The sequence below is a fragment of the Somniosus microcephalus genome, chromosome 4 (assembly GCF_052327205.1).
Source record: "Somniosus microcephalus isolate GS21.2 chromosome 4, FLI_Smic_1.0, whole genome shotgun sequence".
In the NCBI taxonomy this organism is placed as follows: Eukaryota; Metazoa; Chordata; class Chondrichthyes; order Squaliformes; family Somniosidae; genus Somniosus; species Somniosus microcephalus.
In genome coordinates this window covers 325,458,120-325,481,545 of record NC_140990.1, presented here as the reverse complement: position 1 = coordinate 325,481,545, position 23,426 = coordinate 325,458,120, and the positions used below count along the sequence as shown (strand labels likewise).

The following is a 23,426-nucleotide window of genomic DNA, read 5'->3' as shown; positions in this document are numbered from 1 at the left end:
GGGGTTTAAAGATGGGTAGGGACCGAGCTGGGTGCACCCCTGCCTGACTGCCCCAGATCCACGGAGAGAGCAAAAAAAATCCTAGCCCAGGTCTTTAGAATGAAAGAAAGAAAGACTTGCATTTATGTAGCACCATTCACGACCTCAGGACACCCCAAAGCACTTTACAGCCAATGAAGTACTTTTGAAGTGTAGAGTTGTAATGCAGGAAACATGCAGGTAATTTGTGCTCGGCAAGCTCCCGCAAACAGTGATGTGATAATGACCAGATAATCTGTTTTAGTGATGTTAATTGAGGGATAAATATTGGCCTGGACACCGGGGATAACTCCCCTGCTCTTCTTCGAAATAGTGTCATTCGATCTTTTACGTCCCGAGAGAGCAGATGGCACCTTGGTTTAATGTCTCATCTGAAAGACGAGTGTTAGTTCGAGCTCAACACTGTGTGGGGGCGGGGGGGATACATTTTTGGGTACGTGATCCCCATGATTTTCCATCCATTGATTTCCACCAGGGAATGTGCGCTCAAATTCCCAATATGCACTCCCAATGCATGAAGCTCTGTGTCCAAAACTCTTGAGATGAAAAATTACCTGCCAGAGATGCCTTTAGTATATCTTTCAGAATGAAGGCTCCTGGGGACAGAGCTGCCAATCAAGCAGAATCAAAGACACAATGGAGCAATCTATTGCAGGACTATTGCATAATGAATGAACAGTGTTCACACATCGATTTTTTGCCAAAGACCTGTTAACGCTTTCTCCGAGTTTCAAGTTAACAAGTACCTGATAAAGGCCCTATACCCTGACTAACATGCAGATAAATCAACATTGCCTAGTCCAATAACCAATTCATTTCCTAACCTCCTTTTTGACACTTGGGTAAGGGAAGTCACTTATATTTACGGAGTGATTATTTGCAACACATTTTTGACTCTCTATGCGCGTGCGGGCCCGTTTGGTACCGCGCAGGATCTAATTACACATTTCAGACAAACTGTTGGGTGCATCTTCTCCTCCAAGGGGACCAATTAGAAATCTGGTCTTGTCCTCCAAGGGGACCAATCAGAACTTTGGTGTTACAAATAGCTACAACCTTATATTTAACTCTAGTTACGTTAAAACAGAGTGGCTATTGGCACCACTGTGTCATCCAATGAGTTGGAGGCTGGGGCGGGACTTGTGGTTTCAAACTGTATGACTTAAACAAACCAAATCTATTTGGCACAACTACTACAAGATCACAACGTAGGTACAGATGAAGAAGGCCTTTCAATCCAACTCCAGTTTATCCATCCAAAAAGACTACAATCTCCTCATCATAGCATTCAGCGGTTACGTGAATGACTCTGGGATTTCTGCTTTCACTATCGTGCTCCAACTCAATTCAAAGTTTTGATCAATCTTTATGTAGCAGAGCTTTGTGAAGACTCTGAAATTTGCCTTGAGGTTGCGTTTTTCTTGTCCTATTGTCGTGGTTTAATCTGGAGGAATGTGTTAGATTCACCAGACCTAACACCAAGTGAAAACTACGCAAAAACAGAACGGTAGATTAAATGTCAAGATCTAATTTTAAGTCCTTGGTGTAATAACTTAACTTTTAAATAAACATTAAAATGCATGCATAATAAATAAATAGTTTAGAGTACCCAACGCTACTGTGTAAACATAACAGATCATGTTAAAGTACTTGAACTACATTAATTTTAATATGTAACATTCTCGATTTTGCTCACTAGCTATAATAGTAATGCATCTGTTGAATTAAAAATGAGCATAAATTTGTCTCCAGTTTAGTTGAAATACTTACATTTTATATTTGAGAATTCTCAGTTGCCAGGAGTTCTCCCAGATTCCTGGTCAACATTCCTCCCTCAACCAAAAGCAAAATAAAACATTCGTCTCATCACTGTTTGTGGGATCTTGCAGTGCGCAAAATGCATGCTGCTCTTGCCTACATAGCAATAACCCCTCCATTTCAAAGCAATTCGCTGTACGTGAAGCGCTTTAGGAAATTTCCAAGTGAAGTGATCAAGTGTTAGAACAATGCAAGTCTTTTTTTCTTTCCAGTATTTCCACAGACCAAATTCCAGGAATGAATTTTGACAACACTTCTGGTGATGGTGCGCCAACTCTACTGGGGTGATTTTGCCAATGGGGGTGCGTTGGAGTAGGGGCTGCTGCTTGGCGGGTCGATGTCCCACCTCCATTGATTTGTGGCCAACCCACACTATTTTCCCTTGATTGACCTATTTAAGCCTGCCCAGCGGGCTCAGCAGGCCAATTAAGGGAAAACCGGTTACAGAGAAGGTCAACGTATGACGTTTTATGTGTCAAACATTTTTGACAGATGAATTGTCATCGTTTGACAGCTCTGTGAAGCTGTCAAACACTGACATTCTCTGTAGTTTGATGAGTTCATGAATTCAAGACCTCATCAAACCTCTTTCTTTTGCAGAAATTAGATGTTTGTTGTATTGGAGAATGCAACGGCCATCTGTCATCTCTGCCGTGGAAGTGTGAGACTCTCCGCATACCCAGCGATTGAAGCCTGCAGGAAGAAACAAAGATAAGTACACTTTTTCTAGCACTTTCCACTTACCTCAGATACTCACCTCTCCACACTTGCACCCATCACTTACTTCCACAGCACACTTTTGGACCCCTCCGACCCCCACAGACCTACTTCCCGCCTCGGTGACCCTGGCGGGGCTCGGAGCTTTCGGGAAACCCGCACTTTTGTGGGTAAAATGGGGATAATCCTCTTATCTGCCTGTTAACTACCTGTTAACAGGCAGATAAGTGGCACTAATCCCCATCCTGCCTCCAAGGAGATGGGACCCAGTGCGGGATGGCTACCTGCCTCCTGGCAAGATGGCGCGGAGGCGGGTTGGGCACTCGCCTCCAAATCCTGCCATTTTCCCGGCAGCCCCGCCTCCCCAGGGCTGGCAAGATCGCGCCCATTGTGCATGTGATTTATTGTGAGGTTCACTTTAGATTGAAGTCACTGGATTATATAAATGCTTTTACTCATTCTCTTTGTATCGAGAGACACAATGCCAACTGCTGTCTTCACACAGAATCACAGAAACCCCACAGTGCAGATAGAGGCCATTTCGGCCCATCGAGCCTGCACCGACACATATCCCACCCTATCCCCGTAACCCCACGTATTTAATCCCCCTAACACTAAGGGTCAATTTATCACAGCCAATCAACCTAACCTGCACATCTTTGGACTGGGGGAGGAAACCGGAGCACCCGGAGGAAACCCACGCAAACACGGGGAGAATGTGCAAACTCCACACAGACAGTCACCCGAGGCCGGATTCGAACCCGGGTCCCTGGCGCTGTGAGGCAACAGTGCTAACCACTATGCCACCGTGGGGAAGGATCATGGGGCAGTGCATGCAATTGTGCTCACAGTGACCCCTGATTTAAATCATGCTATCAGGGACCATTGGTAGATAGAGGCCAGATGCCTCCTGTGTGAAGAGGGGAAAAAATAAACTGTAGGACTTATAGTTCTATTAAACAGTCAAGTACTATTAACCGGTTAAGCAACACCTCGATTTTAAAATTCTCATCCTTGTTTTCAAATCCCTCCATGGCCTTGCTCCTCCCTATCTCTGTAACCTCCTCCAGCCCCACAACCCTCCGAGATATCTGCGCTCCTCCAATTCTGGCCTCTTGAGCATCCCCAATTTTAATCACTGCACCATTGGTGGCCGTGCCTTCAGCTGCCAAGACCCTAAGCCGTGGAATTCCCTCCCTAAACCTCTCTGCCTCGCTACCTCTCTTTCCTCCTTGAAGATGCTCCTTAAAACCTACCTCTTCGACCAAGCATCTGCCCTAATATCTCCTTATGTGGCTCTGTGTCAAATTTTGTTTGATAATCGCTCCTGTGAAGTGCCTTGGGATGTTTTACTACGTTAAAGGCGCTATATAAATACAAGTTGTTGTTATTTTTTAATGGGGCTCTTCACTCACTGTATGGAAGCTGGGATAACCTCTCCTCCTTGTAACATCCCCTTTGCTTCCTTAAAGCATCTCTCTGCCTCCTTCCACTGCAGAGCAAGATAAAGAGAGTCTCAGCTTGGTCAACATCCCACAGCCAGGCAGGCCATGAAGTGGAGGTTCAATTGAGCACGGTGTGGCAGGTCTGGTGGGGCGGCAGGCGAAGGGATGATGGGTCACAAATAGCCAACTGTTTGCTTTCATTTGATCTGATCACTGCAAAGAAATGCATCAATGTGGCAATACTAAGTATAGAACTGATTGTGGCCTAATATATTTCAGAAGTAGGCATTATATTGATTCAAACTGGCATTTATATATATGATTGTTAATGAACAATTTGAAAATAGGAGCATTGTCTCAAACGATCTATCTGCACTAGTGCTGGTTTTATTCCCCATACATTGAACAACACTGACTCAACAAGCATAATTAAATAAATATGAACGTGATATAGTAATCTGAGATGTAATGTTTAAGTTATCCACCAGATGGAGCCAAATATTAAGGGTTCACATTCACCAGTATTTAAGGTAATGGGTCATGTATTCAATGTCTTGGTACACCAGTTAATACGGTAATGTGGCATTGCATTATGGGTATGACTCAGAGGTTGATCCTCCATCTTGGCTCGTGCAGTAAGAATTATGTGCCTGGCTTCCAGCTTGTAAGAGCTATGTCTCTCTGCTACACCGTGTAAATAAACAGTTGGGTTTTGTTCCTAATATCTCGCTTCTCTCAGTTTCTGACCTTACCACTCGGATATCACAGTTTTGGGTGTTCCCATTAAGGAGATTGCACGGAACCTGTGATTCAATCATGTCCTGCTTCACAGAATCATAGAATCGTGCAGCACAGAAGGAGGCCATTTTGCTCATCGTACGTATCTTTGTCTTTGGTAGAGCTCTCCAATTAATCCCACTCCCCTGCTCTTTCCCCATAGCCCTGCAAATTTTTTCCTTTTCAAGTATAGATCCAATATTCTTTTGAAAGTTATTATTGAATCTGCTTCCACCACCTTTTCAGGCAGTGTGTCCCAGATCACAACAACTCGCTGTGTAAAATATAAATGCTCCTCATCTCCTCTCTGGCTGTTTTGCCAACTACCTTAAATCTGTGTCCTCTGGTAACCAACCCACCCGCCAGTGGAAACAGTTTCTCCTTATTTGCTCTATCAAAACTCTTTATAATTATCAACAACTTTATTAAATCTCCCCTTAACCTTCTCTGCCCCAAGGAGAACAATCTCAGCTTCTCTGGTCTCGCCACATAATTGAAGCCTCTCATCCCTGGTACCTGTACTGACTTAACGAACAAAAAGTTTTCAGTTCACATTGAGCTGCACCATAAATCACTCCAGTCAAAACCTCTGGAAGGAATGTGTAAAAGTTGTTAGGCACAATGCAGACAAATGGTGGATTCAGCCACTTGTTAAAATTTAATCAGACATTTTCTCTCGGTTACCTAAATGCTGACTTTGACAAACAATTGGCCTGATTCACTCTGTCAATTCTGAGCTGGTGTGTGGAAATAACTAAAAGGACTTAGAGCAGCTGAAAAAAAAATATTTTCGCCTCTGCCTCTGCCCTTTGGCATCAGGTCTTAGTGACCAGGTTTAAAGGTAACGAGCCTCAAGTGAGAAATCAACCCCCCCCCCCCTCACAATTACACACCGAATAATGCATAGATGGAACAGACTCTCAGGGAAAGCATTTCAAGGTGGGTTAGGAAGAAAGATTTGCATTTTTATAGGGTCTTTCACAACCTCAGGACATCCCAAAGTGCTTTACAGCCAATGAAGTGCTTTTTGAAGTGTAGTCACTGTTGTAATGTGGGAAACGCGGCAGCCAATTTGCGCACAGCAAGCTCCCACAAACAGCAATGTGACAATGACCAGATAATCTGTTTTAGTGACGTGGGTTGAGGGATAAATATTGGCCCAGGACACTGGGGAGAACTCCCCTGCACTTCTTTGAATTAGTGCCAGGGTATCTTTTACGTCTATCTGAGAGGGCCAATGCAACTGTCTGTAATTTGGCCCACACCTTTAAGCCAACTGTGCGGGCACTTGCTGTGGGGTAGTGGTCTAACTGGGCACCTCCTGAGGTGAGATTAGATGCAAATTGCTAAGTTAGACGGACAGCTGCTCTTGATGAGAGGCCAGAGTGTCAGGGTAAGAAAAAAATACAGTATGAAGTGACTGTTTTTATCTTTCTTTCTTTTACACGTTCAACAGCTTGAAGTGTGACGCCTAAAGTGTGACAGACGCATGCTAGACAAAAGACTAAAAATGGATTTGCTTCAATGGCCTCCCTGGTAACTTATTCCAGATGTGAATTTCCCTTTGTGTGAAATAGCAGTGCCTGAAATCCCTAATCACGACTAATTTATTTCCATTTTCTCTGGCATTTGAATCCTTTGTCAAAATGAACAAGTGGGGGGGCGATTTTGTTAATGGGGACACGTTGGAGGCGAGGCTGCTGCTTGGCGGGTCGATGTCCTGCCTCCATCGATTTGTGACCAACCCACGCTATTTTCCCTTGATTGACCTTGTTAAGCCCGCCCAGCGGGTTTAGCAGGCCAATTAAGGGAAAGCCGGTTGCAGAGAACGTCAATGTATGACGTTTCATCTGTCAAAAATTTTTGACAGATGAATTGTCATCGTTTGACAGCTCTGTGAAGTTGCCAAACTGTGACATTCTCTGTAGTTTGATGAGGTCTTGAATTCAAGACCTCATCAAACTTCTTTCTTTTACAGAAATGAGTTGAGTGTTGCATCTGAGAATGCAACGGCCATCTCTCATCTGCAACACGGAGGTCCGAGACTTTCCGCATACAAACCGACTGAAGCCTGCAGGAAGAAACAAAGGTAAGTACACTTTTACTAACACTTTGCACTTACCTCAGATACTCACCTCACCACTCTTGCACCCATTACTTACCTTCAGGAGGATGCCGAGAAACTCCAGTATGATTTGGACAGGTTGGGTGATTGGACAGATGCATGGCAGATGCAGTATAATGTGGATAAATGCGAGGTTATCCACTTTGGTGGCAAAAACAGGAAGGCAGATTATTATCTGAACAGCAATAGATTGGGAGAAGGGGAAGTGCAACGAGACCTGGGTGTCCTTGTGCACCAGTCGCTGAAGGTAAGCATGCAGGTGCAGCAGACGGTTAAGAAGGCAAATGGTATGTTGGCCTTCGTAGCGAGAGAGTTCGAGTACAGGAACAAGGATGTGTTGCTGCAGTTGTACAGGGCCTTGGTGAGACCACACCTTGAGTATTGTGTGCAGTTTTGGTCGCCTTATCTGAGGAAGGATGTTCTTGCCATGGAGGGAGTGCAGCGAAGATTCATCAGACTGATACCTGGGATGGCAGGAATGACGTATGAGGAGAGTTTGGGTCGAATGGGTTTATACTAGCTGGAGTTTAGAAGAATGAGAGGGGGTCTCATTGAAACTTATAAAATTCTAACAGGACTAGACAGACTAGATGCAGGAAGGATGTTCCCGATGGCGGGGGAGTCCAGAACCAGCGGTCACAGCCTAAGGATAAGGGGTAAGCCATTTAGGACAGAGATGAGGAGGAATTTCTTCACCCAGAGAGTGGTGAACCTGTGGAATTCTCTACCACAGAAGGCAGTTGAGGCCAATTCATTAAATATATTCAAGAAGGAGTTAGATATATTTCTTAAGGCTAAAGGGATCAAGGGATATGGGGAAAAGGCAGGGACAGGGTACTGAGTTTGGATGATGAGCCATGATCTCACTGAATGGCGGAGTTGGCTCGAGGGGCCGAATGGCCTACTCCTGCTCCTATCTTCTATGTTTCTATGTTTCACAGCGCACTTTTGCACCTCCCCCCCCCCCCCGACCCCCGCAGATCCACTACTTACCTCGCTGAGCTGGTGGGTTTTGGAGCCTTTGGGAAGAGGCAGTTAATAGGCTTTAATCCCTTCCCGCCTCCAAGGAGATGGGACCCGGTGCAGGATGGCTACCCGCCTCCTAGGAAGATGGCGTGGAGATGGGTTGGGCACCTGCCCCCAATTTTCCCGGCAGTCCTGCCTCCATACCCGCCTCCCCAGGGCTGGCAAAATCGCTCCCGTGGTTCTGATAAATGTCATCAATCTAGCTTATAATTTGAAAATTTCTGTTAGGTCATCCAAAAGTTTCCTCCTTCTAATGAAAGCAAGCTCAACCTCCTCAGCCATGGCTCAGTGGCTAGCTCGCTCACCGTGTGATTCCGAAGGTTGTGGGTTCAATTCCTGCATCCATAGATCTTGAACACAAAATTCAGGCTGACACTTTAGTGCTAGTACTGAGGGAGCACTGCACTGTCAGCAGGTGCCGTCTTTCAGATGAGACGTTAATTCGAGGACTCACCTTCCCTCTCAGGTGGACGTAAAAGATTCGATGTCACTATTCACAAAGAGCAGTGGTCCTGCCCAACATTTGTACCTCAACCAGTACCATCAAAACAGATTATCCTGTCAGTTACCTCATTGCAGTTTGTGGGATTTTGCTGTGCGCAAAATGCCTGCCATGTTTCCCTACATGACAACCGTGGGTACACTTCAAAGAAAGTACTTCATTGGCTGTAAAGCGCTTTGGAATATCCTGAGGTCACGAAAGGCGCTACGTATATAAATGCAAGTGCTTCCTTTCTTAACCTTTCCTCATAACTATGGTAGTTTTTGTATGTGTTTCTCTTTCACTCACTTTGGCGGGTGGGGAGAGAGGGTCTGTGGAGACCCCTCTATTGCCGTACAACAGCTTGCCTTGTTAACAGTGAGTGTCAAAGACCAGTTTCACAGCAATCTCTGTACCACGGGAGAGAGAAATGCACTGCATGTTTAGGGCCCTGTCGACTCAGTGCAATTAAAGGTTTCAGTGGCTCCACTTACCAGGTGTATTCAGGAGGTGCGAATTCTTGCAGTGGTAGGCAATCTCCTGCTCACAGTGCTCGGCGCTGTTAATCATGGTCTGCAGCTGTTCCATGTTGGCGCTATAGTTGAAGGACACGATGTAAGGCTGGTCAACATTGGGAGAACCTTGCAATTTGGTTTGCTTCGTGTTGTTGTGCTGAATTATGGTCCAGGTTCTATCTTCTGTCAGAATAATGAGTACAAGATGTTAATGGAACGTAACAGCTCATCGTACAGCCTGGTATAAGAGTGTTAAACAGAAAAATCAATTGGTGTTTTACCCAGACACCAATCTGTCGTCATTATGATTATGCACTTACCACTTGAGCTGCTATGCACTGAATTTAAATGGGCATTTATTTATTTCACACCCTTTCAGTTCATCTATAAGAATAATACACTTGCCTGCCCCACTATCCGCACTCCGATTATCAGCCTTGCCCATTGCCCACCAGAACTCTGCACAGAGTGCTAACACATAGCATAAATCAATCTCTCAGCTCAAGAAATGTTAAATTCAATTTACATAGTATTACATAGAATTTATAGCACAGGAACACACCATTCAGCATATCCTTCTATTCCTTTCTCCCTCATGTATTTATCCAGCTTCTCCTTAAATGCGTCTACGCTGTTCGCCACAACCTCTCCCTGTGGGAGCAAGATCCACTCTGAGTAAAGAAGTTTCTCCTGAATTCCTTATTGGATTTATTAGAGATGATCTTATATTTATGACCTCTAGTTTTGGACTCCCCACACGTGGAAACATCTTCTCTACGTCTCCCTTATTGAACCCCATTCATAATTTTAAAGATCTCTAGCAGGACATCTCCCAGCCTTCACTTTTCTAGAGAAAAGAGCCCCAGCCTGTTCAGTCTTTCCTAGTTATAACCTCTCAGTTCTGGTATCATCCTTGGAAATCTTTTTTAACACCTTGTTCAGTGCCTTCATATCCTTTTTGTAATATGGAGACCGGGACTGAGCACATTACCACTAAATGTGGTCTAACGAAGGTTCTACTGTGTATAAGTTTAACATAACTTTGCTGCTTTAGAATTCTATTCCTCTAGAAATGAACCCCAGTGCTTTGTTTACAATTTATGTAATTTATCTCACAGGTGTCCTCAGTCCCAGGCTGAGGATTTTGCTGACCCATTAATGTAAGACCAAAATACAGAGAGTCAGTTATCCCATGGTGGCCCCTTTGTGATACATAATGTGGGTCTTTTTGTTAAATATTTGTTCCTAGGGTGTGGGCGTCACTGGCAAGGCCAGCATTTATTGCCCATCCCTAATTTCCCTTGAGAAGGTGGTGGTGAGCTGCCTTCTTGAACACGTGCAGTCCTTATGGTGAAGGTACTCCCACAGTGCTGTTAGGGAGTTCGTTCCAGGATTTTGACCCAGCGACGATGACAGATCGGCGATATATTTCCAAGTCAGGATGGTGTGTGACTTGGAGGGGAACTTGCAGGTGATGGTGTTCCCATGCACCTGCTGCTCTTGTCCTTCTAGTGGGTAGAGGTCGTGAGTTTGGAAGGTGCTGCCGAAGAAGCCTTTGCAAGTTGCTGCAGTGCATCTTGTAGATGATACACACTGCAGCCACGGTACACCGGTGGTGGAGGGAGTGAATGTTTAAGGTGGTGGATGGGGTGTCAATCAAGCAGGCTGCTTTGTCCTGGATGGTGTCGAGCTTCTTGAATGTTGTTGGAGCTGCACTCATCCAGGCAAGTGGAGAGTATTCCATCACACTCCTGACATGTGCCTTATAGATGGTGGAAAGGCTTTGGGGAGTCAGGAGGTGAGACACTCACCACAGAATTCCCAGCCTCTGGCCTGCTCTTGTAGCCATATTATTTATATGGCTGGTCCAGTTCAGTTTCTGATCAATGGTAACCCCCAGGATGTTGATAGTGGGGGATTCAGCGATGGTAATGCCGTTGAATGTCAAGGGGAGGTGATTAGACTCTCGCTTGTTGGAGATAGTCATTGCCTGATATTTGTGTGGTGTGAATGTTACCTGCCACTTATCAGCCCAAGCCTGAATGCTATCCAGGTCTTGTTGCATTCAGGCATGGAACATGCGAATGGAACTAAACTCTATGCGATCATCAGCGAACATCCCCATTTCTGACCTTATGATGGAGGGAAGATCATTGATGAAGCAGCTGAAGATGGTTGGGACTAGGACACTGCTCTGAGGAACTCCTGAAGCGATGTCCTGGGGCTGTGATGATTGACCTCCAACAACCACAACCATCTTCCTTTGTGCTAGGCACGACTCCAGCCAGTGGAGAATTTTCCCTCTGATTCCCATTGACTTAAATTTTACTGGAGCTCCTTGATGCCACACTCGGTCAAATGCTGCACTCGGAGCTGATAGAGATTGCACTCTCTCATATGGACAGGCATTAATATAAAGAAAGAAAGACTTGCATTTCTATAGCGCCTTTAACAACCACCAGATGTCCCAAAGCGCTTTACAGTCAACAAAGTACTTTTTGAAGTGGAGTCACTGTTGTAATGTAGGAAATGCGACAGCCAATTGACGCACAGCAAGCTCCCACAAACAACAATATGATAATGGCCAGATTATCTGTTTTTTTTAGTGATGTTGGTTGAGGGGATAACTATTGGGCAGGACACCGGGCTAACTCCCCTGCTCTTCTTCGAAATAGTGCCACCTGAGAGAGCGGATGGGGACTCGGTTTAACGTCTCATCCAAAAGACGGATTCTTCAAGACGAAATATATGATTCAAGTTCAATGTGGGCAATTCACGCTTTGGGACGTCTGGTGGTTGTTAAAGGCGCTATAGAAATGCAAGTCTTTCTTTCTTTATATTAATGCCTGTCCATATGAGAGGGTGCAATCTCTATCAGCCCCGAGTGCAGCATTTGACCGAGTATGGCATCAAGGAGCTCTAGTAAAATTTAAGTCAATGCGAATCAGAGGGAAAATTCTCCACTGGCTGGAGGCATACCTAGCACAAAGGAAGATGGTTGTGGTGGTTGGAGGTCAATCATCACAGCCCCAGGACATCGCTGCAGGAGTTCCTCAGGGCAGTGTCCTAGGCCCAACCATCTTCAGCTGCTTCATCAATGACCTTCCCTCCAACATAAGGTCAGAAATGGGGATGTTCGCTGATAATTGCATAGAGTTTAGTTCCATTCACAACTCTTCAGATAATGAAGCAGTCCATGCCTGAATGCAGCAAGAGCTGGATGGCATTCAGGCGTGGGCTGATAAGTGGCGAGTACTATTCACGTCACACAAATGCCGGGCAATGACTATCTCCAACAAGCAAGAGTCTAATCACCGCCCCTTGATTTGTTTTTTGTTGGTGAGGGAAGGTGCAGTATGGTAATTGTGTTGTGCAATTACTTTTCTTGACACGTATGTGTTCATTCTATAGCAAATATCTGTCCAGTATTCTCATGCAGACACGTACAATGGCGTTCTCCCATGACTTAAACCTGATACAGAGTTTGCTGGCTGCAAAGTGTTTTTTTATTCTCCTGCCCCCAAATTTCATTGTATTTTTCTCCCCTATCCTCCTCACTTTCGGCCGTGGCTCAGCTGGTAACTCTCTCGCCTCTGAGATCAAAAGCTTGTGGGTTCAAGTCCCACTCCAGAGAATTGAGCACTACTAAATCCAGGCTGTCACTCCAGGGAGCGAGGAAGCACTGCACTGTCGGAGGTGCCATTTTTCGGACAAGACGTTAAACCGAGGCCACCGTCTGCCCTCTCAGGCGTTCGTAAGTGATCCCATGGCACTATTTTGAAGAAGAGCTGGAGAGCTTTCCCCAGTGTCCAGGCCAATATTTATCCCTCAACCAACATCATTAAAAAAAAGCAGATGATCTGGTCATTATCTCATTGCTGTTATTAAGTGATTGCTGTGTGCAAATTGGCTGCCGCATTTCCTACATTACAACAGTGACTATACTTCAAAAGTACTTCATTGGCTGTAAAGCGCTTTGAGATGTCCTGAGGTCGTTAAATGCGCTGTATGAATGCAAGTCTTTCTTTAAAATGCAAATCCTTTCTTTAAGCCCATCGTGTTATGCAGTGCCGCTAAGCCATGAGGTCAGGCAGGAAACCCGCTCTCCGACCTTTGCAACACAACTCTTGGAGCTGGCTGAAGCCTATTGCAGGGCCCTTGGATGGATCTGTGCAGAGGTTCTTCCTTGTTGTGGAGGGGCACCCACCCGTTGCTTGCTCCTACCCAAAAAACACAGAAGAGATTGAAACCTTATCATGTGGATGAGATAATTGCTCTACTACTTTTTTTCCCCCAGAAGAATGATTTGTGCCACCAATGGGTTTCTGCATGTGCTTCTCCCAATCTTTGAGCTATGAGGTTATGATGGAGCAGGGAGGTTATGATGGAGCTGTACAAAACGCTGGTAAGGCCACAGCTGGAGTACTGTGTGCAGTTCTGGTCGCCTCACTATAGGAAGGATGTGATTGCTTTGGAGGGGGTGCAGAGAAGATTCACCAGGATGTTACCTGGGATGGAGCACTTCAGCTATGAAGAAAGACTGAACAGGCTGGGGTTGTTTTCCTTGGAGCAAAGAAGGCTGAGGGGGGACCTGATTGAGGTGTACAAAATGATGAGGGGCATAGATAGGGTAGATAAAGAGAAACTTTTCCCCTTAGTAGGGGGGGTCAATAACAAGGGGGCATAGATTCAAGGTAAGGGGCAGGAGGTTTAGAGGGGATTTGAGGAGGAACTTTTTCACCCAGAGGGTGGTTGGAGTCTGGAACTCACTGCCTGAAAGGGTGGTAGAGGCAGGAACCCTCACAACATTCAAGAAGCATTTGGATGAGCACTTGAAATGCCATTGCATACAAGGCTATGGACCAATTGCTGGAAAATGGGATTAGATTGGACAGGGCTTGATGGACGGCGCAGACACGATGGGCCGAAGGGCCTCTTTCTGTGCTGTATAACTCTATGACTCTATGACTCTATGACCAATGAAGGGATGCCAGGCAGGTCTGGGAGCATCAGAGATGTGCTTGCCCACCTGCTGGTCCCTACACACCCACAGCTAAGGGCAGAGGGGCACATACCTTTCTTTGGCAGCAACAACTTGAAGAAAAATATCCAAGGTGCTTCACAGGAGCGTTATCAGACAAAAATTTGACACCAAGCCAAAAAAGGAGATATTAGGACAGGTGACCAAAAGCTTGGTCAAAGAGGTAGGTTTTAAGGAGCATCTTAACGGAGGAAAGAGAGAGAGAGAGGCTGAGAGATTTAGGGAGGAAATTCCAGATATTCGGGCCCAGACAGCTGAAAGCACGGCCACCAATGGAGGGACAAAGAAAATCAAGGATGTACAAGAGGCCATAAATGAGGGAACGCAGAGCTCTCGGATGGTTGTAGGGCTTGAGGAGGTTACAGGGATTGAGAGGGAAAGGCCATGGAGGGATTTGAACGCAAGGATGAACATTTTAAATTTGAGGCAATGCTGGACTTGGAGCCAATGTACATCAGCGAGCACAGGATGAATGGATTTAGAGTTCCTTTGGCAAAGGCTTAGAGCATGCGGAGGCTCTAATTCCCGGGGAGTTCTTGACAGCCGACAATGGCACAATTAAAACTTGTGAATAATTGACTAACCATAAGCCTGGATGACTATTCAAAGGCAGCCAACACATTATGTCGTACTTCACACTAGAGTGATCAGCAGACAGCATATATGCTGATTGACCACGTCTGCCAAGATGCTGGCCAACCATATCTTCAATCATTGGCATACCGATTTGCAAGCAAACACGGGGACCTGTCTTCATGGAGTCTGATACAGTGCTGTGCCATATGCTGTAAGGATGCCTGCCGCTAACATGCACAATCTTGCTAGTACATGCTGTGATGGTACCGGCCAGCTGCAGCCTCAAACTTGCTTCCACCTCCTTCCACACATGCTGCAATGCTGACCTGTCGAATTAGTTACTTCAGTTACATAGATAGACTAGAGAGGCTGAGGTTGTTCTCCTTAGAGCAGAGATGGTTGAGAGGAGATTTGATAGAGGTGTTCAAAATCATGAGGGGTCTGGACAGAGTAGATAGAGTGAAACTGTTCCCGTTGGCAGAAGGGTCGAGAACCAGAGGACACAGATTTAAGGTGATTGGCAAAAGAACCAAAGGCGACATGAGGAAAAATGTTCTTAGGCAGCGAGTGGTTAGGATCTGGAATGCCCTGCCTGAAAGTGTGGTGGAGGCAGACTCAATTGTGGCTTTCAAAAAGGAATTGGATAAGTACCTGAAGGAAAAAAATTTGCAGGGCTACGGGGTAAGGGCGGGGGAGTGGGACTAGCTGAAGTGCTCTTGCAGAGTGTCGGTACGGGCTCGATGGGCCGAATGGCCTCCTTCTGTGCTGTAACCATTCTATGATTCTATGATTCTAGTTGCCCATTATAGACCATGCCTGATGGTAAGAACATAAGAACATAAGAAATAGGAGTAGGAGTAGGCCATTCGGCCCTTCGAGCCTGCTCCGCCATTCAATAAGATCATGGCTGATCTTCTACCTCAACTCCACTTTCCTGCACTATCCCCATATCCCTTGATTCCCTTAATATTCAAAAATCTATCGATCTCTGTCTTGAATATACTCAATGACTGAGCATACACAGCCCTGTGGGGTAGAGAATTCCAAAAATTCACCACCCTCCGAGTGAAGAAATGTCTCCTCATCTTCGTCCTAAATGGCTGACCCCTTAATCTGAGACTGTGACCCCTGGTTCTAGACTCCCCAGCCAGGGGAAACATCCTTCCTGCATCTACCCTGTCAAGTCCTGTAAGAATTTTGTATGTTTCAATGAGATCACCTCTCATTTTTCTAAACGCTAGAGAATATAGGCCTAGTCTACTCAATCTCTCATCATAGGACAATTCCCCAATCCCAGGAACCGTCTGGTGACCTTTCATTGCACTCCCTCTATGGCAAGTATATCCTTCCTTAGGTAAGGAGACCAAAACTGTGCACAAAACCCCAGTTGTGGTCTCACCAAGGCCCTATATAATTGCAGTAAGACGTCTTTACTCTTATACTCAAACCTTTTTGTAATAATGGCCAACATACCATTTGCTTTCCTAATTCCTTGCTGTACCTGCATATTAATGTTCAGTGATTTGTGTACAAGGACACCCAGGTCCCTTTGAATACCAACATTTTCCAATCTCTCACCATTTAAAAAACTCTGATTTTCTATTTTTCCTACCAAAGTGGATAACTTCACAGTATATTCCATTTGCCATGTTCTTGCCCACTCACTTAACCTGTCTATATCCCCTTGCAGCATTTTGCATCCTCCTCAAAAACCTCTAACAGGTTTGTCAAACATGATTTCCCTTTCATAAATCCGTGCTGACTCTGCCCAATCCTATTATTATTTTCTAAGTGCCCTGTTACCACATCCTTAATAATAGATTCTAGCATTTTCCCTACTACTGATGTCAGTCTAACTGGTCTGTAGTTCCCCATTTTCTCTCTCCCTCCTTTCTTAAATAGTGGGGTTACATTTGCTACCTTCCAATCTATGGGAACCTTTCCAGAATCTATGGAATTTTGGAAGATGACAACCAATGCATCCACTATCTCTATAGCCACCTCTTTTAAAATCCTAGTATGTAGGCCATCAAGTCCAGGGGCTTTATTGGCTTTCAGTCTCATTCATTTCTCCGGTACTATTTTTTTACTCATACTAATTTTTTTCAGTTCCTCATTCTTGGTTCCCCACTATTTCCGGGAAGTTTTTTTCATCTTCTTCCGGACACAAGTATTTGTTTAATTTTTCTGCCATTTCCTTATCCCCCATTATAATTTCTCCTGTCTCAGCCTGTAAGGGACTCACATTTACTTTTGCTAATCTTTTCCATTTTACATACCTATAGAAGCTTTTACATCTGTTTTTATGTCTCGCTAATTTACTCTCATATTCTATTTTCCCTTTCTTTATCAATTTCTTGGTCCTCCTTTGCTGAATTCTAAAATCCTCCTGATCCTCAAGCTTTTTACTCTTTTTGGCAACATTATAAGTCTTTTCCTTTGATCTGATATTATCTTTAACTTCTCTTGTTAGCCATGGTTGGACCACTTTTCCTGTGGGGTTTTTGTGCTTTAAAGGAATTTGCTGTAAATTATGTATTAATGCTTTAAATGCTAGCCATTGCTTGTCTACCATCACACCTTTTAATGTAGTTTCCCAATCTACCACCGTGGCAGCACGGTGGCATAGTGGTTAGCACTGTTGCCTCACAGCGCCAGGGACCCGGGTTCAAATCCGGCCTCGGGTGACTGTCTGTGTGGAGTTTGCACATTCTCCCCGTGTTTGCGTGGGTTTTCTCCGGGTGCTCCGGTTTCCTCCCACAGTCCAAAGATGTGCGGGTTAGGTTGATTGGCCATGATAAAAATTGGCCCTTAGTGTTAGGGGGGGATTAAATACGTGGGGTTATGGGGTTACGGGGATAGGGCTTGGGTGGGATGGCTGTCGGTGTAGGGACCGGGTGCTAGGGTTTGGATGATCAGCCATGATCTCGTTGAATGGCGGAGCAGGCTCAAAGGGCCGAATGGCCTACTCCTGCTCCTAGTTTCTATGTTTCTACCTTGGCCAACTCGCCCCTCATGCCTACGTAGTTTGCTATGTTTAGATTTAAGACCCCAGTTTCGGATTTAACTAAATCACTTACAAACTCAATATAAAATTGTATCATATTATGGTCACTCTTCCCTAAAGGCCCCTTGCTATAAGGTTATTAATTAACCCTTTCTCATTGCACAATACCAGATCTAAAATAGCCTGTTCCCTAATTGGTTCCTCAACATACTGATCTAGAAAACCATCTTGAATGAATTCCATGAACTCTTCCTCTGCACTATTATGGCAAATTTAGTTTGCCCAGTCTATATGAAAGACTTTTACAATGAAGTCCATGAAAGGGAAAATAGGGCCTGGTGCATAATAGGCGGCCAATTCGATATCGCCCATTTTACACTATCGTCCTGGGGTGCAGTTTCATGGGTGCCAGATCCTCTCTGGTACCTCGCCTAAGTGCCCATCTTTTATGTGCGAACTCAGACAGTGACAGCAAGCTATATGATAGAGTTGCATCAGAGCGCAGCCTGGTGCTGTCAATGCTCGCTGTCTACACATGTGCACTTTCTCGCGGAGGTCACTGGATAATGAGCAGGAGCAGGAACATGAGGTGTTATTTCCCCTCCCTAGACCAAGGTCGTTGAGGCCAATTGTAGTTCCCGTGCAGCATCCCCAGTGATGTTAGCTAACTCAGACTGGGGATTGAACCTGGGATCTTCCTGCTCTTTCTGAGAAATAATGAAAGAAAGAAAGACGGAAAGAAAGAAAGAAGGAAAGAAAGACTTGCATTTATAAAGTACCTTTCACAACCTCAGGAAGTCCCAAAGTGCTTTGCAGCCAATTAAGTACTTTTTGAAGTGTAGTCACAATTATGACTTAGGAAACACGGCGGCCAATTTACACACAACAAGGCCCCGCAAACAGCAATGAGGTAATGACCAGGTATACTGTTTTATCTTTTGGTTGAGGGATAAATGTTTGCAGCACATTGGGAGAACGACCCTGTTCTTCGAATACTGCCATGGGATCTTTTACGACAATGCTGCACCCGCTCAGCACTGCACTGGAGTGTTAGTCTAGATTGTGTTGCCAAGTCTCTGGAGTGGGGTTTGAACCCACAACCTTCTGACTCAGAGGCAACTGAGCCACAGCTGATACTGGGAAGGGAGCAGTTACCAAATGAGTCATCTTTCCTCTTCGTAGTTTTACCAAAAACTAAAATAAAGAATGGAGAAAAAAAAGAGAAACAAAAATATTCCACTCTGTCGCAGATCTCGTAGCTATTTCAGTGCATTCATACCATGAAGGGCAATATAGCAGGTGACTAGAGGAGTTCTTGGAGCAGGATATTTTAGGAAATGGACCTGCCCATTAAAAACCACAAGGGAAAGAAATTAGTGCAAGCTAATTGCATGAACCCACAATATGACTGAATTATCACTTTCAGTATAACAAATGTGGATAGCTGGAGAATTAATCAATATCTAATTTGGCAAGGGTCGTATCTTGTTAATAATTGTTTCAGTTACTGCCTCTTCTTGTATTTGAACGATACATTTCCAAGTCATTTTGTCCTAATGTATTTTATGGATTCATGCTATAATTGTGTTTACTGTCATTTCTGCTTTGTCGGCAAAATGTAAATGAACAATCTTAGAAACTTAAAAAGGACAATCTCACCTGTCATGTTACAGTAGACAAGCAAAGGTCCCTGTGGGCCACTGCCATCAGGATCAATGGAGAAGAAGCCGGATGTATTCCCTGTGTGTTTGTACGTCTCACAGGACTGCTTATACCTGGCTATATATATATATATATAAAAAAAATTTCAGTATCAGTACAATACCATAATGTCAGCTGCGATTAGGGGATAAAAGCAATCTCGAGAAGTTTGATGGTGAGAATACTTATGACGACAGCAGTGGAAAATGCATTAGCGCAAACAAATGGTGATGGGATGAACAACAAAATCACCTGGGAATAAGGTCACAGAATCTGGAAGTCACAGCAAAAACAAAAAAGAGACCCACAAGCTTTAAATTCATGAGACGTTCTATTCCTGCTTACTCAGGTGATTCAGGAGAGCTCATTTACTTTCACAGTTTTTTTTTAGCAATAGTGCACGTTTCATGTGAAAATGTCACTTTCGGATTATTGATGTGACTATAAATGTAGCACGGGAGGGTGGGGGCGGGAGGGGGTTGCCCCATGGGTGAAAAAATGTTAAATTTCACCCACGGGTGAAAAAATGTTAAATTTCAATTAAGGATTTACATGGCATGCTTTAGTGCGTAGCGGAAACCCAATCAATAATCTGAGAGAAAGCAAACTTTTCTCTTTGTCATTGAATTTGTTCTTGTCAAAGTGTATAATTTTAAATAGGAGCCATTATAACCGTTAAAGGTGCTCTAGGTATGTGCGAGTTCTTTGCTGCTAATTCAAGTGGGATGACTTGGGAGAGTCAGAGCAGACTTTGGCATTAGCCTGCTTGTATTCCACCTGCTAAAAAGGGCAAAGGACTCCTTTTAGTGTCGTCAGCTTGCCCAAGCTAACATTAACAGAATATTCTGACTGCGTAAGTTCAAAAACTTCCACAGAAAGATCACAAGTGCTGAAATTTCTTGCCCTCTCACTCACGACATTATTACACTTGCTTGGATCTTTAATGCGACATCCATTTTGAATGTTAAGTAAGCGATCTGACTCCAGAAGTCTGAGTGGGAATGGAGCGGAGAATTAAAGTGACAGGCCACCGGGAGCTCGGGGTCCCCCACTCCATGGGTGGGCTCCACTCCCACTCAGACCTCACCACCCTCGGCCTCTTGCATTGTTCCACGGAAGCTCAGCGTAAGCTCGAGGAACAGCACCTCATCTTTCGATTAGGCACTTTACAGCCCTCTGGACTCAACACAGAGTTCAACAATTTCAGATCATAACCTCGGCCCCATCACATATATATATTTTCTTCTTTTTTTTATCCACACTCTTTGTTTGGCCCTTTTCCTTTCTTCTCTCCCACATGTAAGAAGTCACACAACACCAGGTTATAGTCCAACAGTTTTATTTGATATCACAAGCTTTCGGAGCGCTGCTCCTTCGTCAGGTGAAGTGGAGAGATGCATAAAGACACAGCGTATATAGTCAGAGAATAATGCCAGATGATTACAGGTAATCTTTCTAACTGCCATTTATCACACCTCAGCAGAGAGATAATCACAGCAATCAAAGGTGTAAATGGTGTCCAAACAGGTTAGTCAGCAGTGCTCCGAAAGCTTGTGATATCAAATAAAGCTGTTGGACTATAACCTGGTGTTGTGTGACTTCTTACATTTGTCCACCCCAGTCCAACTCCGGCATCTCCACACCATCTCTCCCACATGGTAGCTGTCCTTCATTCTGCCAGTGCAATTCACACTTCATCTAGAGCCATCCTTTATTCCTTAACCTCTCCCATTACCACCTCCTCTCGCCTTGAATATCTCATAATGTCTCTCAATGTCTCTCAATCTCTCCTGCTTTCTATCCTATCACTGACCTTCCCTTTTGTTCTTTCATCCCCTCCCACTTTTCCCAGCCCCTAAACCTGCTTTCCATTTCCTGCTTTTTTCCAGTTCTGACGAAAGGTCATCGACCTGAAACGTTAACTCTGTTTCTCTCTCCACGGACGCTGCCCTGGCCTGCTGAGTTTTTCCAGCGTTTTCTGTTGTTATTTCGGATTTCCAGCATCCGCAGTATTTTGCTACCATCCTCAGGCAGGTGGCTGGGTGTACAACATTTGTCCCAGACCTCCACTGTAAAACCTAACTATTAAAACCCAGCCCCGCCACCCGCCTCCCACCCCTCCATCAATAGTACAATTATCAGCATTGATGTGACTATGTAACGCAGTTAGTTCAATGTTACTCACAGTTATGGCAGGTGGCTCCGGTGTAGCCAGTCCCTGTGCAGTCACAGTGAAAGGTACTCCAGGACTGAGAGCATTCTCCACCGTGCTCACAGTAATTTGGTAAACACCTATCGCACAAAAACAAAAACATTCTGATATGAAATGCTTTCTTTACACGATAGATTAAACCCAGATCCCAGTAGGTGGGCCCACAGAATAAATTGCTTATAATTCATCAATAATTGACATTAAATTGGTAGCCTCATTCAAACAGACCACAGTGGGGTTGATATGCTTAATGTCATCAGGGTGGAGTCGGAAGCATTCTTGTACCAGGCACATTGCTTACCCTACTAAGCATTGTTAAAAGCTTACTCGGGACAGCTCCCGGTGTCAGCTGTGGCTCAGTGGTCGCACTCTTGTCTCTGAGTCAGAAGGTTGAGGGTTCAAGTAAATATTTTGAGACATGAATAGCAGCACCATTTATACCATTGATACCTTACTACAACAGCAACAACTTGTATTTATATAGCGCCTTTAACATAGTAAAACATCCCAAGGCGCTGCACAGGAGTATTTTAAGACAAAAAATTTGACACCGAGCCACATAAGGATAAATTAGGGCAGGTGATCAAAAGCTTGGTCAAAGAGGTCGGTTTTAAGGAGCATCTTAAAGGAGGAGAGAGAGGTAGCGAGGCGGAGAGGTTTAGGCAGGGAATTTCAGAGCTTAGGGCCCAGGCAACAGAAGGCACGGCCACCAATGGTGGAGCGATTATAATCAGGGATGCTCAAGAGGGCAGAATTAGAGGAGCGTAGATATCGCAGTGGGGGGGGGGGTTGTGGGCGATTACAGAGATGGGGAGGGGCGAGGCCATGGAGGGACTTGAAAACAAGGATGAGAATTTTGAAATTGAGGCGCTGCTTCCCTTATATGGTGATGGTAATTATTTGGGGCATGAGGTTTGGAATGAAAGTTGGGGACAATAAGTTGGAGAAGTAAGCCGTGCCCACTTAATCTCACTTTAAATGAAGCCGAGCGGGTTCCTAGGGGGCTTAAAGGGGACTGTAGATTTCTTTCTGGGGACTTTTTAAGGACACGTCAGACCGGCATTTTAAGTGGTGTGCATTACCACCTATTTTATTCCATTTTCTGCTCCGTAGCTGCCTGAAAAACAAGTGAAAATTTCTGTTCAGTATCTTATATTAATCACCTTTCCAGCTCATTCAGGTCCACGTTGAAATATCCCACTTGGTCCATCCATTTTGGAATCAGAAGCAGTCCGCTTGCTTCCTTGCCTTTCCCTAATAGTCAGCAAACGTCCTTTGCATTAAGCGATCTTTCTTTCTATGCTTTTGGAAAAGAGCAAGGGGACTGGGACGAATTGAATAGGTCTTTCAAATGGCCGACACAGGCACGAAGGGCCGAATGGCCTCTTTCTGCGCTGTGCGATTCTACATCTGCGCTCATCTCAGAATTGACTTCAGTCTGGGGCTGACAGACTGTGTGTGCATGTGTGGAGAAACAAAATTAAATCATAGGAGAGAAAAACTGACATTTTTTTAAAAATTCAATAAAAGTGAAAAATTCCTAACTTATGTTTTTGATACATAGCAGGGAAAGTGACAGCATAATCCTTGAGGGACTGAACTGCTTTTGTATTAGGTTTGCATTCAAATTTTAAATAATAACATTTTAACATAATTATAGACTATAAAATAGGAAATATGATTACCTGTCCATGATGCCACACAAGTCTATTTGTAAGTCGCTGAAGTTGCCTTGCAAGCCTTGTTGCACCAGTATGAGATTGGCTGGCTGGTTGTCTATCGAGAAAAGCCGCATGCAGCCTTGAAAGGGACCAACGGTGTTTGAACATCCAGCCTCAATGACACTTGCAGGGCAGCCTTTGAAACACAGCATATACAGAAGTGCTTAAAATAAGAAGGCAACAGCTGAGTGTGACATTAATTGAACATCAAACTGAAAAGATACA

At 44.6% G+C, this 23,426-nt stretch overlaps 1 protein-coding gene across 1 annotated transcript in view; it reads right to left on the bottom strand.

The window, feature by feature from the left end:
• The window catches only part of LOC147120676 (contactin-associated protein-like 5), a 665,277-nt gene that overhangs the window by 484,017 nt on the left and 157,834 nt on the right, over positions 1 to 23,426 (bottom strand). Inside the window, exons 7-10 of the mRNA XM_085986858.1 lie at positions 23,166 to 23,337; positions 21,454 to 21,560; positions 19,227 to 19,346; positions 8,923 to 9,126 (exon numbers count right to left, since the gene is read on the bottom strand). Coding sequence (XP_085842984.1) covers positions 8,923 to 9,126; positions 19,227 to 19,346; positions 21,454 to 21,560; positions 23,166 to 23,337 — 603 coding nt within the window. The remainder of the gene's footprint in view (positions 1 to 8,922; positions 9,127 to 19,226; positions 19,347 to 21,453; positions 21,561 to 23,165; positions 23,338 to 23,426) is intronic.